Below are 16,753 nucleotides of genomic sequence, written 5' to 3'. Positions count from 1 at the left end.
CGAAATATTTAATATTTACATTTCCTAGCTTTGGTAATGAGGCAGAGCGTGGCGTTGATTTCCTCCACTCAACACGCAATGCTTCCAGAATTCAACGGAAAATATGAATCTCTCTCTCTCTCTCTCTGTCTCTCTCTCTTATTATAATAATTGCGAACTTAATCTAACTTTGACAACGCAAAACCGCTACCGTGCGTTATTTCTTATAACTATAACTATAGGCGATAACCGAACGATTCTTCAGAAAATAGGTTAACTTATCGTACCCGCGAATACACGACAAGACATTAAGGTGCGCCTTTTTACGGCCACACTGATGGCGGCTACATTGTAATTGTATGGGGAAATGACAGGAAATCGTAATCTATGAAACAATACGTACATGCATAATATTTATTTATTCTAATGAAATATTTTGCTATAAACTTATATTATAATATAGATATGAGGTTTATGTGGAATTTGTTAATAACTCAATTTGGTTTGTATCAGTAGCTATTAACTTAAATGTATAGTATAAAAGCTTAATCTATAGCTTTTGTTAATAACTAAAACTTATGTAAAAATAATTAATATAAATTATTTTTAGTCAGGCCAGTCGTGGCGTAGCGGCACAGTGACTGTAAACACCATAAGTTGTGGGTTCAATTCCCACTCAAGAAAATTGAATATTTTCATTTTCTTAGCTCTGGTGTCTAGGTAAAGCATAGCTTTCAATTCCACCACTCAACACGCCTCTAGAAACCTGTTGAAAATGGGAACGAAGTACCTTTACTCTAGGTTCCCCTTGCCTACCATTTTTAAAGTCATTATATAATTATAAACAATTTCAAATAAATTTTAAATTATTATTATTGGAATCGTTTAAGGTCTCAAGTAGGTATATGGCAGTACTTATTTGATAGACTATTGTGTTGCTTGATCGAAACATACTTGTGTTTGATCATTTTATCTCCGCAACAACCTTCATAGCTGAATAAGCCTCTTAGTTTATTTATAACTAGTGTTCTCTTCGCGGCTTCGTCCGCCCATTCTAAAAGATGATGAATATTGTTTTTTATTGGTAAGCTCATAAAAATAATGCTACAAACAAAAAATAGATAATTAACTCGCCTTTATATGTAATCAAGTAATATGCATGTATTAAACGTATATATTAATCGCTGGCTTCAATCGTGTTTAATAGTGAAAACCGCATTAAAATCCACGGAAAGAATAAGAAAATAAAGACGATACAACTCTGAAATGTACATTTTTATATCATAAACCTATATATACTTACTTAATTTATAAAATATTATAAAAGTAAATTATATTAATTTAAACAAAAAAATCCCAACATAAATATCGAAAGAGGAACGGGCTGCGAGGACTAAAGTACCAACGGCTGCACGCCGCCGCGAGACAATTTCAAATTGCTAGCAATAATTTAACTTGTAATATAAGGGATGGGTTTATAAATAAACCTCTACTCACTGGTAAGTAAGTACGTTTATGGAAATGCCATGGATTTACACTTATTGAGTTTGGTTAAATATTGAACTCGATCGGAGTAGGTACCCACGTTCGATGATCGCCTCGGGCCTATTATGGATGTCATTACATGGACAATGTATATTGCTTTAGAATAAGAAAACTAAATTAGGTTTGCAGATATCGTATATTTTGTTATAACATATATTTTCTTGGTTAATACTAGTTCTGGTAGGTTGTAAGAGTTTTCACTAATAAATTACCTAATATTCCTAATATACAATATTTTAATAAATTACCATTATATATTTGTTAAGAAGACCTAAAGAAACATACATTTTATATATTTATTATAATAAATTTTACTGAAAATCTATTTTAAGTAACTATTATATTAGGAATTAATAATATAAACCTATGTTATAACAATGAAAAACTTTAACTCGCTATTTACAGTACAATTAACAAGTCCTAGACGTTCTGTAATTAGGTTTTCTGAACTTTTACATATTTTTCATTCGGGAAGAAAATAATCAAAGTAAAAAAAAAACTGAATATATTTATTTTAGGATGACCAAATACTTGTTGACCGAACTGTACTTAGAGCCATTATATTTTACAACGTATCCAATGTTAATTAACGTATATTTCATTTTATTATAAACTAGTGGACCCGAACGCGGCTACGCCCGCTTGAACTATACGAATATTTATTAAATATATTTATGATTTTTTTTTCAGTTTTCAATAGAGAGATGCGTTAAGCAAGCTCATTTTGGGTGACGTTTTCTAACAACAAACTTTGCAAATCGTTGCTTAGCAACGATGGGTGTTATTAACATGGCGGAATAAATTGCATGTCAAATTAATAAGTATTTCAATATATTGGTATATATCGAAAATATTACAAATATGAAAAAAAAAAGTATCCTATGTTCATCCCGAGACCCTCAAGTATCTCTGTATGAGTATTTTATCACAATTAAATTAGCGGTTTGGCCCTGATTGCGTAAAAGACAGACAGACAGAGCTACTTTCAAATTTATAATATAGGTATGGATAAAATTTATATTTAATTGTATAAACTTGAACACAGTAAGCTATTTAGTTAAATGATATTTGTCATATACCTAGTACCTACCCATGCAACAAAGTCGTAAAATTACATATAAACTTAATGATTCTAATATTGTTTGTAATCTAGCAACTATTACATTATGCTATAAACATTTATTGATGGGACATACAATTTGTATACGTATTGTCTTGTACACTGTCCAAGAGGATATTTGCGAAGAGGATGGTTGCGAGTTCGATTCCTATAGGGAAAGGAGTTATTTTTATTTCTCTGCTCTGAGAAATCAATATGTCGAGTTAAGTTTCGCCCTTCAATATGCAATGTTGAGAATTTGGGTCGAAAACGGCGAACGGGAGTGTGTTGACACTACCTCTAGGTTCTCCTTCTAACTGCGTACTCTTTTATATACAGGATAGAATATGAAGCTATTGAAAAAGACTTGTCAAGTACTCTACAAAGTTATATTCTATTCTATGATGTATTCTGATGTAATGATTTAGAAAGCTCGTGAGTCATACTCTATCATTGCCTTTTGTTCCTATATTCATTTATTTACTTGTTTATTATAATAAAAGCTTATCCAATATTTTATCTATATTTTTAACACATTCTCAAAAATTACAAAAAAAGATACATAACCGACAACGTGTTAAAAATATTACACAATTAATCGCGTTTACTATGGTGTTACAATATTTATTTATTTATTCAAGCGGAAGGGGAGAGCCAGTAATTGGCACACGACAATGGGGATTACTGGGCTTACAGACTGGTTTTGTGATACGAATAATGACGGCCCGGTGGGCGACAATGACGCCCTGTTATGATAATATTATTGTCATTTCATACAATAATTTGTCCGAACTGTTCTCATCGAGAGGCCGTTGAAATCTTTATGCTCTCCGACGTCTGTTTTCTAATAATTGGAATGTATAATGTGGTGAACTCTTGGGAACTTGCAAGGATTTACGGCTCCTTCCTGTTATATTAGCATAAATCCTGATTTTTTTATTATTAAATTACAATTTTTTTTGGGATGCCTGAATTAAAATAGCGTAAATCCTTTTTCTATTAAATTACCATAAATCCTGAGTTTTTATTATTAAAATACAAAATTTTTTGGATGCCACATTTAAAATAGTATTACCTTGTGAACTGTGAAAGTAAACACGCTAAGCTGTCCAGTGACAGATACAAGTCTTGCGGGGTTTTGAGATGATAGTTATTTATTTGTTGAAAGTAAAATATTTATGAAAATAAATTTAAATATCATATTCAGATACTAATAGATACATTTAAGTGCAAATATAATTATTTAATAACAAATGACAATTCCACAATAGAAGTTTTATGATATTCATCATAAAAAGAAAAATACTTCTTTCTCATAGATCTCCCATAAGAACTCCTTTTAAGCTCTTTATTCGCTATTCCCTCTATATTCTTTTAGTTATAGTACGGTCAACAAATCATGTCCTCCCTGAAGTTAGCTTCTGTTGACTTGGAACAAAAATACTCAAAACTAAGAATAAATTCTAAAATCAAATCTGCGCAGCCATCTACACCTTATTTCAGACCACAACTTATCGACTTTTCTATAGCATTGAAGTAAATGTCATTGAAATAAACAAACACCATTGATTGCCCACAAAATATAACAAAAGAAGAATCGTTAAACACCACGCCACATTTCAATTCCGAATATAAAATGGTGTGTATCATAGGACCAAGTATCGCATCAATCTTTCTCATCAGCGCCGACTGGCCCTCGCGATTAATCACGAGCAGAACGTTTTCGATTAGCGTCAACTAAAAAACCACCTAATTATTAACAACCGGCTCGCTTCATTTGTTCTTCTAATTTTATAACTCTGGAAGGGGTTAAGTTTAGGTCGGAATTAGTTTTTGGTGGCTCTTGTATCTGGTTTATTGTATTTTGTTTTTTAACAAATATTATTAGCTTCACTCTGTATCCCGCACACAGCATAGTAGGCAGAGGGAACCTAGTGTTGAGTCACTCCGTTCTGCACTTTCCGCTGAATTTTGGAAGCATAGCGTGTGCGTCAACGCCGCGCTTTTGCCTCGACGCTAGCGAAGAAATGAAAAAAAAATATATAAATGTAAATAATTATTTCATTTCCTCGAGTAGGAATCGAACCCACAACCAATCGGTTTACAGGCACATTTAGTGCCCATAGTTTGATAAGATTTGGGACTAAACATAGACAAGAATTATCTTTACAAAGAATATTGAGACAGACTAAAAGGCAACTCTCATTAAAATATCTAGAAAACTTTCGACCAATTATTTATAATATATGCCTAGAACCTCTCAAACACTGATATGCCCTTAACTGAACAAGCGTCCAACCATATTCCTTACACTCTTGAATCCATTTCCAATGGACAAACTGAAAGATTCACAAATGCAAATTGGTATTCGCACGCCATGACCCCAATGCGTCCATTACTTCTTTAATGACGAGTTCAAATAGGTATATGGAGGAAACAGGAAGTGTCAAATGGTGTTTTCTTGTCCATACACGGCCCAGTTCGCCTTAGCGCTAAGTGCCCTCATGTAATTGTACGTCCAATGCAAATAGCTGGTGTTTGATGATCCGGCGTCACAATATGTCCATAAGTTAGGTTAACTTTTGCCCATTTTTAAGTAAACCGGATGGATGGTGGTGTTTGGTTAACGGTTTTTCCCATATGGACACGTGCTTTTGGTATTTTATTCGCCGTATATTATGTTTTTGATAGATTTGTTTGACGTATCTTCAGCAATTTATAATGAAATACTTACTAAGTTTTCTGTTCTTTTTATTAATAAAAATAACTTACAAATACTATTATTAAAAAAGTATTGGTTGAAAATGGAAAGCCAAAGAGAAACAAAAGGGAAAGAAGTTCAAGTGGAACAATGTTGAAGATATTACCATTACCTATCAAGCGTACATTTTTATCATACAAATGTTTTATCTATATTTTAAATTGCCACTAGGTACATTTAAGTGCCGGATATTGGCGCAATTATAGCAAATGACATGAACGGTGGCAGCGGGGTGTATCATTTGCCTCCTTCGGTACTCCTGGTATCTACTATCACCTATACTAGATACCCACTGTATTATTGCGCAGGTTTTAAAATACTTTAAATTATGTAAACACTAGCGGCCCGCCCGCGGCTTCGACCGCGTGAACTACGTTATTATTAATTTCTGTCTCCATGAGTACCTACGTCCTATAAGTGACGTCCATGTAAAATTTGAGACTCCTAGCATTTAGTAACGAATGACAAAGACAAATGTTATTTGTAACGAAGTTTAATAGAAACTTTCAACCCCAAAAACAACCCGTTAGAAGTCGAATATTGCAAATACCCGTCTTAGCGAGCACCTACGTCCTATAATTCCTATGCAAAATTTGAGATTCCTAGCACATGTAGTTTCTGAGATTTCGTGATGAGTGAGTGACCGATTTTATATATATAGATTAGTTAGTACTTTTGTATTACCTACGACTTTGCTTAAGGTTTTTAAATCGGAAATAATTATCAAGCCTCAAATTGTACCAAAACTCCCTGATGATAGCTCGTCCAGCCAAACAATCTTTAAACATAACTATGAGAATATTTAATGTATAGAAACTTACAATTCCCACTCCATTTTGTTTACATGCCGTTGATATTCAAATCCGTATTTACGGTTTTATCGTTGTCGTCTATTCATGAATGTATGAGAAATGTAATGCAGTAGTGTTGTTTTTTTCCGGACATGCGGGTTCTAAACACGTGGCCGATGCACCGTTAGCTTCCTAGTGAATATTAATGTCCTCATTATATATAAGTGATAACGATTCTTCATATTAACTTGTTTTTTTTTTTGCATCCTTTGTCTTTTCGTTATTATTTATTTACTAACATCATTTCCTTCTATTCCTTCCTCAATTTCCGTATTTGTTGTAGAAAATATCTGCTATTGCAAGATTTAAAAACAAACAGCTTAAATGTTTATTTTAATAATTTAAATAAATAAATCAGCTTTCAGCTTCTCGCACACAGGGTATCCAGTATAGGCAGAGGGAACCTAGTGTTAAGACACTCCGTTCCCCAATTTCTGCCGAATTTTGAAGGCATTGGGTGTTGAGTGGCAGAACTCAACGCCGCGCTTTGCGTCGACACCAGAGCAACGAAATAGAAATATAAATGTAAATAAATAGGTATATCATCTTCTAGAGTGGGGATCGAACCCGCAACCAGTCGGTTTTACAGTCACACTCTGTACCTTTATTAATTATTTTATTATTTCTTTGTCAACAGTTGTACGAAATCAGCGATGATCCACAAAGGAAAGAGTTTCTTGACGATCTGTTCTCCTTCATGCAGAAGCGAGGTAAGTTCCCACATACTTCCCAATACAATATTAACTGTATAGATTTGATTAATTCTCCATACCAATTGATATTACTTGTAATTTATCATAGATTTAAATGTTCCATTCACGACGGTCCTTTATTAGAGGACCGAATTAAGATGAGATGTGTTTAAGAAGAAATCTCTGATGAAGAGAGGTCTTTCGAATTTGGTTTCTAGATACGAATCGGATATAGGTTATCTACTGGTATAAACGATTTTATATTGTAGAGATCGACGTGCTGATGATAAGATCGCATATGATGGACGATGTCTGTTCTTCTATGTTTATGCATGTTTCTACTTGTAATTAGTTAAAGAGGAAATTGATAATTATTATATGAGGCCGTCGCGGCCCAGCGGCATAAGGGTGTGATTGTAACGCGGAGGTTGTCGGTTCGATCTCCACTCGAGGAAGTGAAATATTTATTTACGTTTATATTTCCATTTCTTCGCTCTGGTGTCGCGGTCGAGGCAAAGCGCGGAGTTGAATTCTGCCTCTCGACAAGCAATGCCTCCGTAATTCAGCAGAAAGTGGGGAACGGAGTGTCTTAACAATAGGTTCCCTCTGCCTACCCTGCTATGTGCGGGATACAGCGTGAAGCTGTTTTTTTTAACCTTTTATTTTACTTCAGTTTTGTCTGTAAAGATAGTAGGTAGTACCTAGTGAACCTCGTAATGGTGCTTTTCTTAATATTTTGTATGAATTTACATATAGATTATTTCTAAAGATGATAACAAAACAATTCCTATTTTATACAATTAAGATGTTACAAAAATAGCCTCAATGGGTGGACGTTACAAAAGTACAGGTTTTTAACTTTTATCATTGTCGTTTGTTGTTAACGAAATAGTTTAAGTTTATTACGTTAATAACACAACTAAACTATTTTTATATAAATATGGTTAACCAACCAAACAACGAATATTTGTTATACTAATTAACATTATTACTATAATATTTTATATATTATATTAGAAATTATAAGCAGGAGATTCGTTAATCGCCTCGAGCGTTTAGATCGTGGGCTCGTTTTGATTGATAACTGTTTCTGTCACTCTCTAAAGCTATACAATTTTGATTCTCCATCTCTTTCCATCTTTAATTGATATGCGTTGTCAATGGCGCCATCGTTTGTGGATTGATCATATATTGTTATAGTACAATATTGTTATAATGGAAATTAGAGTTACGTAAGGAAAGACTGGATGAGAAGATCGAAGAGCTGGAGACCAGTGGCGTGCCATTGGAGATGCCTATGTCCAGCAGTGGACGACGACAGGCTGATGATGATGGTGATGAAGGATTAAAGAAAAGTACCCACAAGTTTGACACACTTTCGATCTCATTTATCTTTGATTTATGTATAGTGCGATATACTATAAAAATAGTTTCCCAATATATGTAGCTTCTCAGTAATTTAATCCACCATAGTGTTTTGAATATGTCTGTCTGTTCAAATAGCAAACGAAAGAATATTTTCTAGTTCTAGAATGAACAGAATACCTATATTTCATTTATATTTAGAAACTTGTCTATTAATACATACATACATACATAGCTTCACGCTTTATTCCTTGCGGGGTAGTCAGATAGAGAGGAGCGCCAAACACTACGGTCTCTACATATCTCTTTCGCCTCGTCCACTGTCATCAACCTCTTCATATATGCCCTTCGGGGGGTCCTCATGCTTTTTACGTGACCTTCCTCCAGTATTTTTAATACTGTGGTTCCAAGGGTCAACCGAGGTCTTCCCCTACCTCTTTTACCGCTCACTTTTCCTCGCTCCTTTTTTATATTAATTTACAATTTTAATAATCATAATAAAGATTAATTTAAAATTCTATCCACACATTTTTATTAATATTAACAAAACTATTTGCCGCACACCTTATCTTAAAATTAAAATTAAAATCAAAATCACTTGACAAAACATCACCAATAAATTTTGATTAATAAGTCGTTCCGAACCATTTTTACGACTTGGCTCGTCCATCGTACATCCTTGTCCAATATCCATGTCATAATTGAAATAAACGTTATAAATTATATTAACAAGACAAGACTGTGCAATAGTCGTCGAGGATATCAGCGAACCGGCTCTTATCTGGTGGATAATAAATTATTATTCAATTTATCACTTCAGCACCACTACCACCAATAAACTCCTGGCTGTTATTACGCTGGGCGATAACAGCGAAACTAATCATATTTTTCGATTTAACGAATTATATCATGATCGATTTAAAATCGATATGTAAATCGATTAAATTTATTTTACGCTGTATCCCGCACGCAGTAGGGTGAGGACTAGTGTTGTCCTAGTGTCAAAACTCTCCGTTTTCCACTTTCCGCCGAATTTTTCGAGTTATTGCGTGTTGAGTTGCAGAACTCAACGCCGGGTTTCTGCCTTGATGCCAGAGCGATGAAATGAAAATATTAATAAACTAGCGGCCCGCCCGCGGCTTCGCCTGCGTAGACTACGTTATTATTAATTTCTGTCTCCATGAGCATCTACGTCTCATAATTGACGTCCATGTAAAATTTGAGACTCCTAGCATTTGTAGTAACGAAGTTTCATACAAACTTACAACCCCAAAAAAAACCCCTTAGAAGTCGAATATTGCAAATTCCCGTCTTAGCGAGCACCTACGTCCTATAAGTAACTCCTATGCAACATTTAAGATTCCTAGCACATGTAGTTTCTGAGATTTCGTGATGAGTTAGTGACCTTTCGATTTTATATATATAGATAATAATTCATTCTCTCGATTGGCGATCGAACTTACAATCGTCGCGTTACAGTCACACCCTTGCGCTCCTGGGCCACGACGACCTCAAATGTAAATCGACATTTAAGCAAAATACGATGTTTGTATTTCATAAAATCGAATATAGTAGCTGAGAAGCGATTAGTAAAATCTACGTTATAGCTAACGATGTGTCTATGATTGTTTTTAAGTATATAACTTTTTATATTAACAACACTTAAAGATTTTAATTACTAGAATTAATTTATTCGACCGAGGCTTATCTCCCAGCCAGCCTCCATCTCTGATCTCGTATTAATAATGTTTTATCATTTATTATTGCTCGTGAGTAATGAAAGTTAACCCGACACGCCCCGCGCCTGCGCCGCACTCTGTCTTCATCACCGTTAAAAAAATTAACATCACTTCACATCACTAAGATTTAGTGATGTTTTTTTTTTTTGTTTTTTTTTTAATCAATCTCAGACGTTTAGTTAAAGGTCGACGACGATTATTATTGAAATTGTTATCGGGATATTGATGTGGGTGTTCTGTTTAAAATGTGTAATTGTATAAAAGAGAGAATATAGTGATAAGCTTCTTTTTTCTCTTTTACTTTTATAATTTTCTTTCTTGGTCTGATGTTTTTATTGTAGCTTAAATGATTGCATAATATAATGGTGGTTGCATAGCGAGATAAATATGAAAATGTAGAAAATTATAATCCAGTTTTTGAGCCTTAACTCATAATGGTCTATCAATTATAATTGATATTAAGATTTTATAAAAAAAAAGGTATAACCAGTATGTGACGAAAACAAGCTTATTTTATAATTTGGGGGTGGGGATAGGATAGTTACCACGTGACTAACTCGTTAGCAACTGATTGATCGGCCATCAACCCGCTTCTGTCTGTTTAATTATACATCGTGTTCTAAATAACGAAACAAAAATATAATATTAGAAAATAGTGTTACATTTAATAAAACTGTCGTTGTTCAAATTATAAAATAACAATAATATTTATGTAAACATTATAAATAAAAAAATATATAACAAACAATTACTTGAATATGGCTTTACTTTTTTTTTAATTCTCGCGGCATCCCAAAATGATATTTACTATCTCCATCTTTCTATATATAAATAAAAAGAAAAAAAGAAATATACAGATATTTCCAAACAAGTCGTTATAGTTTTACTAAATTCAAACACCCCTATATCAAAAGGTATTGTTTCACTTATTAATAACGAGTATACTATAACTAATAACATCTCATTCGGATTCATTTCCCGTGATTAATTATCTGTTTAATCGATATAAGATGTTGTACCAACAGCATCGCAAGTGTATAATCGATTTTTGTACTAACTTAAGCTTTGTCTCGTATCGATAAGATCGATATTCGTTTAATTTAAAATCGATTTATGTTTAGATTAAATAATGGCTGTATAAATTTTTTTTTCGTTCGTTGACGATCTCCTTTGTTAAAGGTTTAATTGGTGTCTAAACTAGCTCAGGTTAATTCTGTTTCGGATTATGTGTTTCTTACGAATGTTAATCTAAAATTGATGGATTGGATTGCATTTGATGTATGGGCGTGTATGTGTTTTAATGTTTTTTTTTTTTTAAAAAATCAGCTTCACCTGTATCCCGCACACAGCAGGATAGGCAGAGGGAACCTAGTGTTAAAACACTCACTTTCTGCCAAATTCTGGAGCCATTGCGTGTTGAGTGGCAGAACTCAACGCCGCGCTTTATTTCGACACCAAAGCGAAGAATTGGAAATATAAACGTAAATAACGGACGGGAATTGAACCCACAACCTTGTGCCGCTGCGCCACGACGGAAGTTTAAGTTGGATTTTAAATTTTTGGTATGTGAAGGAAGTATTTTATTATGTTTTACAATTACCATTTTGCGTGTATTTTAACTTTATCCGTTCCTTCTACTTAACTGAGCTTAAGTTATGGGTGTTTTTTTCATTCATGACAAAAATTGATATTAAATCACTCTCGCGACTTTAAACCCGACGGAAAAACGAAAATGGAAAATATTAAATATTTCATTTCCTATAGTATCCCTTGTATTCTTAGGCGTTTATTATAATAAAGTTGTTAAAAAAAATTACATCCTTTCCCAACATTTGGACAACTGTAACACGATATCACCAAGTTGGCATGATATAAAACAAACGCCTCAATGAGTGCAGCGGCACAGTGACAATCTACACCATTAATCTTCACCCCAGTGATCGCGAGTTCAGATCATTAATTTAGTTATTTCAGGCCCCGAGGTGACAATACTATTCCAATGATATGTTGAACGAATTAAAAATTTCATTTAAATTTCAACTTATGAGGCTATGTGGCGCAGTGGTGCAAGCGTGTGGTTGCCAACGTGATAGATTGTGGGTTCAAATTCAAAATATTCTTTATTCAAATAAACTTATTATAGGCACTTTTGAATCGTCGAATGAACATATGAACAAAAAGCTACCACCGGTTCGGAAGGCAGTTCTGCTGAGAAGAGCCGGCAAGAAACTCAACAGTTGCTCTTTTCAAAGTCAATGGTACAATTTATTACATTAGCTGGTAGCTATCCTGCATTCGTTCGATTCTATCTCGACGAAATGAAACCTGCGATTCTTCCAGAATATGGCGATAATTCACCACTAATCATGCGATTCTTCCAGAATATGGCGCAAAATGGGGTACGGAATGTCCTAACCCTAGGCTCCCTCTGCCTTGCTGTATGCGTGATAGAGCGTGAAACTGTCCTAAGGTCATAGTTTTTAGTAACCTCACAAGATAGGTCTAAAATTTAACCTTCCAGAAACAGCTTCCATATTGGACGGGCTGTTTAATAAATCGGCAAGTGTCAGTTCGGGCTCGTGAATGAACATTGTGACTATCATCTAGTAGCAATAAGCAATACTGCCAGTCATGTTGGTACGCTTGCTTCGTGTGGTAGAATTGATGGACTTAGCCGTGTGATGTGGTTCTAATTCTGTTTATTATGCTGTTAAATTTCTTTTCTTTTTATGTTTTTTATTATTAGATATTGTTTTTTTATTATTTCTGTCAATCAATAATTTTTACTCATTTCATCGTATGAAAGCAATTACGAATGTAGTATCAATATCTCTTTTATTTTATGCTTCACGCAGTAGTCCCCGCACGTAGCAGGATACGTAGAGGGAACTTGGGAACCTAATGTTAAGACACTCCATCCTCATTAAGAGACTTCCGCCGAGTTCCGGAGGCGTTGCGTGAATAGCGCGGAAATAAAAATAGATATATAATTTAATCGAGTAGAAATGGAATCCCACAACCAGTCGCCGGTACAGACATATCCTTCTATCGCTGCGCCACGATAGGCCAAAAAGTATTATTCCTAATATAACAAGTTAATACAAAATATCATTAAAAAACACACCCACATTCCAAGACTGTCACGCGGAAGACAAGGCAATCGCCGCACGAATTAATGAAAATGCTCTATTTCCGTCTAACATTCATTTTATTTATAAGAAATAAGAAATTATAATAGTTCTAGTTCACTCTTAAGAATTCTCGAGATTATGATCGATTATTTTCGTCGTGTTTTCACTGCGGTGAAAAATGTGGGGACACTTCGTAGTGTTGCGTATCGCGATCAAAGGACAGCTGTTGATTTTCAAACAAATGAAAATGGGAATCGAACAATCTAATAGTGATGTGCCAATTTCATAGATTTTTTTTTAAATATTTTTTTTTTGGTATGTTTTTTTTTATTATACACGATTTTAATAATCTTAATACGTTATAGGTCAAATATAGTAGAATTTTTCTAATATTAAAATACTGCTCTGCTGTTAAGGCAAAGCGCATCATTCAATTCCATCACTCAATACTCAATGTCTCTATAATTCAGCGGAAAATGGAGAACAGAGTGCCTTAACACTAGGTTCGTTCTGCCTGCCCTGTTGTAAAAAAATACATATAAATAAAACTTACAACATAAACAAGTAATTTAAGTTCTTAAATCACATTTATGTAACAATTATTCACATTAACATAACAATATAAAAACATTTCCCCAACAATTAATGATTTCCATCACTCCACCGTTGACTAGCCTCGCCTGAGCTAGCACGCCGCATTTGATGATAATCTCGGCGATTATTAATAAATCACGGCGGCTGTTCGCTTTTTCTGATGAAATTGTCTCGCCTACGTTCGCCTCGTTCTACTATTAATATATTTTATCGCGAGTTAAACGTTCCTTTTGTTTCTGCCTCTATAAAATCAGTTTTATAGCGATTGTCACGCTTTGATCCTCCGTTAATTTTATACGATATTGTTTACAATTTGCATTTCATTCACTCATTCATGCATACATACATTCGTTCTTAATTTTTATCGTCTGTGCGAATGAATTTGCAAGTCAATGTTGTTAGCGGGAAAAATATGAATAATATATGTGTTAAATATAAACACCCTTTTGTATAAACATGTTTTTATTCTACAATAAATGTTATTTAACATAAAAGCAAAATATGTATAAAATGAACACATTATAAACATTATAAATAATGAAGACTAAATGTTTAAATAAAAATAATAATAACATAACGCGTACAAACTACCAAAATTATAGCCATATTTCTATATTTTTATCTCACTGTTATATATTAATTTTAACTTTCTTTTCCTATCTATATAAAAAATACATTGCTAATATTTATCTGTTGCTATAGAACGTAAACATAACTATAAACGATCAACACAGCTTTCGTTTTGCATATTTTTAATGTTCATTAATAAAAGTCCACGCGGTCGTACCCGCGATACGAGTTGATTAATCGAAATATGAGCAAAGGCGAATTAGCCAGATATACAGTACGGTCGACAAGTTGTGGCCGACATGAAGTTAGGTTTGCGAAGGAAATAATCAAAAGTAAGAAAATTTCTAAAATGAAACTACGCAGCCGTCTGCAGCTAACTTCAGGGCGGTCACGATTCGTTGGCCGTACTTTACTCGAACAGCCTAATGATTATATTTTTTTTTATTTCAATAATGATGGCCAGCATCTTTTAGAAAGACGTGCTTATAATATGTTATAAATAATGTTATTTTTTTTTTTATTTATTTTAAAATGAAGATATTAAATACGTATTAATTATTTCTATATCATTCGTCGAGTCAAATCTTAAATACTTTAGATTAATTCAAAAGAATTTAAGGCTGTAAAATCACAACCGTTGGCCGATGACCTGTAATCTGAATTGTGAACGAAACTTAATTCGCGCCAAAAAGCATTGTTCGATATGCGCGTGTTTAATCGATTACGTTTAGGCATCGAATTCGACTCCACACTTAATTGACGTTTGAAAATTGACCCCTTTATAAGTCCATTCTTTTTTGGAACGACATTTTGTTGATAAAATTAATACTAAAATGTAATAATAATTTATGTAACATTTACTTTTTGACCTAAATATGTATTAATATTATAAATTAAATTGATACAGATTATATAAACCGTAATTTACGACAAACATTTTTATGTTCTAGCAACATTCTTAGAAATTAATTAGAAATATAATTCTGAGAAGATCGCGCAATAAACGTCTTACGTTTTAAATCTAAAAGGGGGAGTGTGACCGCATTATAATAATAAAACTTGAACCGACAATTCTTTCTTTACCAATTTGTATGAGGCTATTGTTGTCCGTCTGTCCATCCGCATCAAATACCCTCATAAATCATATTCGTCGTAAATTCGATATGAGCTACAATGAAAGATCTGTTCGTATTTAAATTTTAAATTCGTGTGTGACATTTTTTTTTAATAAAGCATATGTCATTTGCGTGACATAGACACTGAAATATCTAGACTAGTTCTTTTAAAAGCAAAAGATGCTAATTTATTTTAATTATAGCTTACTATAGATTATTTAATAAAAAATTTTAGATTAGTGTAATCGTAGATTTAGTGTTCCCAAGCTATGTTAACGGGGTGGTCCATTCTGTTACTGTTACCGAATTAGCAAAAATAAAGGGTGGTTCCCACTTCGGCAATTACAGCGTATAATATAGACGAATCACAAATTGCACTCTAGCTATTGTTGTGCCGGCCCCACACATCACGCGATGTTTACGCGGCGAGCACGTACGTCTTACTTTGTCGCAGCGACATCTGCTTGGTGCAATCTTAATTATATACCTTATTTTGTAAGGCGTAAAGGTCAAAGTAAATGCTCGCTTTCTAATAGTTTCTGTAGATTAAGAATTATTTTCAGCGTGTAAGTGTGGAAGCGACTTTAGAAAAGTCATTAATTGTAAATATGTTATTTAAATAATTAAATTTTGATTACTGTTTAATTTTGCATAATGGAAAAAAATGGGGAACACTAGGTTCCCTCTGCCTACCATGGCAGATCCTTAAACATGATCAATTGGCTATCTAATACAAACAAATACGTGGCCACCAACACGTTTCTTGAAGAGTTAAATATTGAAAAGAATATCTTAATTTCCTTATTTTAGGGTTCAAATATTCTAAAAATCACTACCTGTCCAAAAACTGATAATACCTTTGTAATCTCTCTGACGCCATGGAGGTTTAACCAGCTAATTGTTTTGAAATGTGTTTTTTTTGTCATCAGGTAAATATTTTATTATAGGTACTTGTCTACCTGAATTGGAGATAGTACAGTTAATATCTCTTTCTCTCCGTTCTGTGGAACAATCCAGAATTAGTCATACGGTTTGGCGAGGAATGTTGCCTTTGTTTTGATTTATTTGATAAGGAACTATTGTAGTCAAATATTTATACAGTCATTCATAGTTTCACGATAATAGGCTTTTATCTACGTACTAGCGGCCCGCTCGCGGTTTCACCCGCCTGAACTATGTTATTATTAATTTTTGTCTCCATGACTACGTCCTAGTGACGTGTATGCAAAATTTGAGACTTATAGCATTTTTAGTAACGAAGTTTCATACAAACTTTCGACCCCAAAAACAACCCCTTAGAAGTCAAATATTG

At 33.6% G+C, this 16,753-nt stretch overlaps 1 protein-coding gene across 5 annotated transcripts in view; it reads left to right on the top strand.

Annotated features, from left to right (window-relative positions):
* The window catches only part of LOC146531974 (protein dead ringer-like), a 123,424-nt gene that overhangs the window by 71,040 nt on the left and 35,631 nt on the right, over positions 1 to 16,753 (top strand). For all 5 annotated transcript variants that reach the window (XM_085197208.1, XM_085197207.1, XM_085197206.1 and 2 more), the window contains one exon: positions 6,873 to 6,945. In XM_085197208.1, coding sequence (XP_085053334.1) covers positions 6,873 to 6,945 — 73 coding nt within the window. The remainder of the gene's footprint in view (positions 1 to 6,872; positions 6,946 to 16,753) is intronic.

Source organism: Heliconius melpomene, chromosome 14 (assembly GCF_056956725.1).
Source record: "Heliconius melpomene rosina isolate 202511_hmr_F chromosome 14, ASM5695672v1, whole genome shotgun sequence".
NCBI lineage: Eukaryota > Metazoa > Arthropoda > Insecta > Lepidoptera > Nymphalidae > Heliconius > Heliconius melpomene.
The sequence above is the reverse complement of the archived record's forward strand: the minus strand, read 5'-3'. Positions and strand labels throughout refer to the sequence as shown.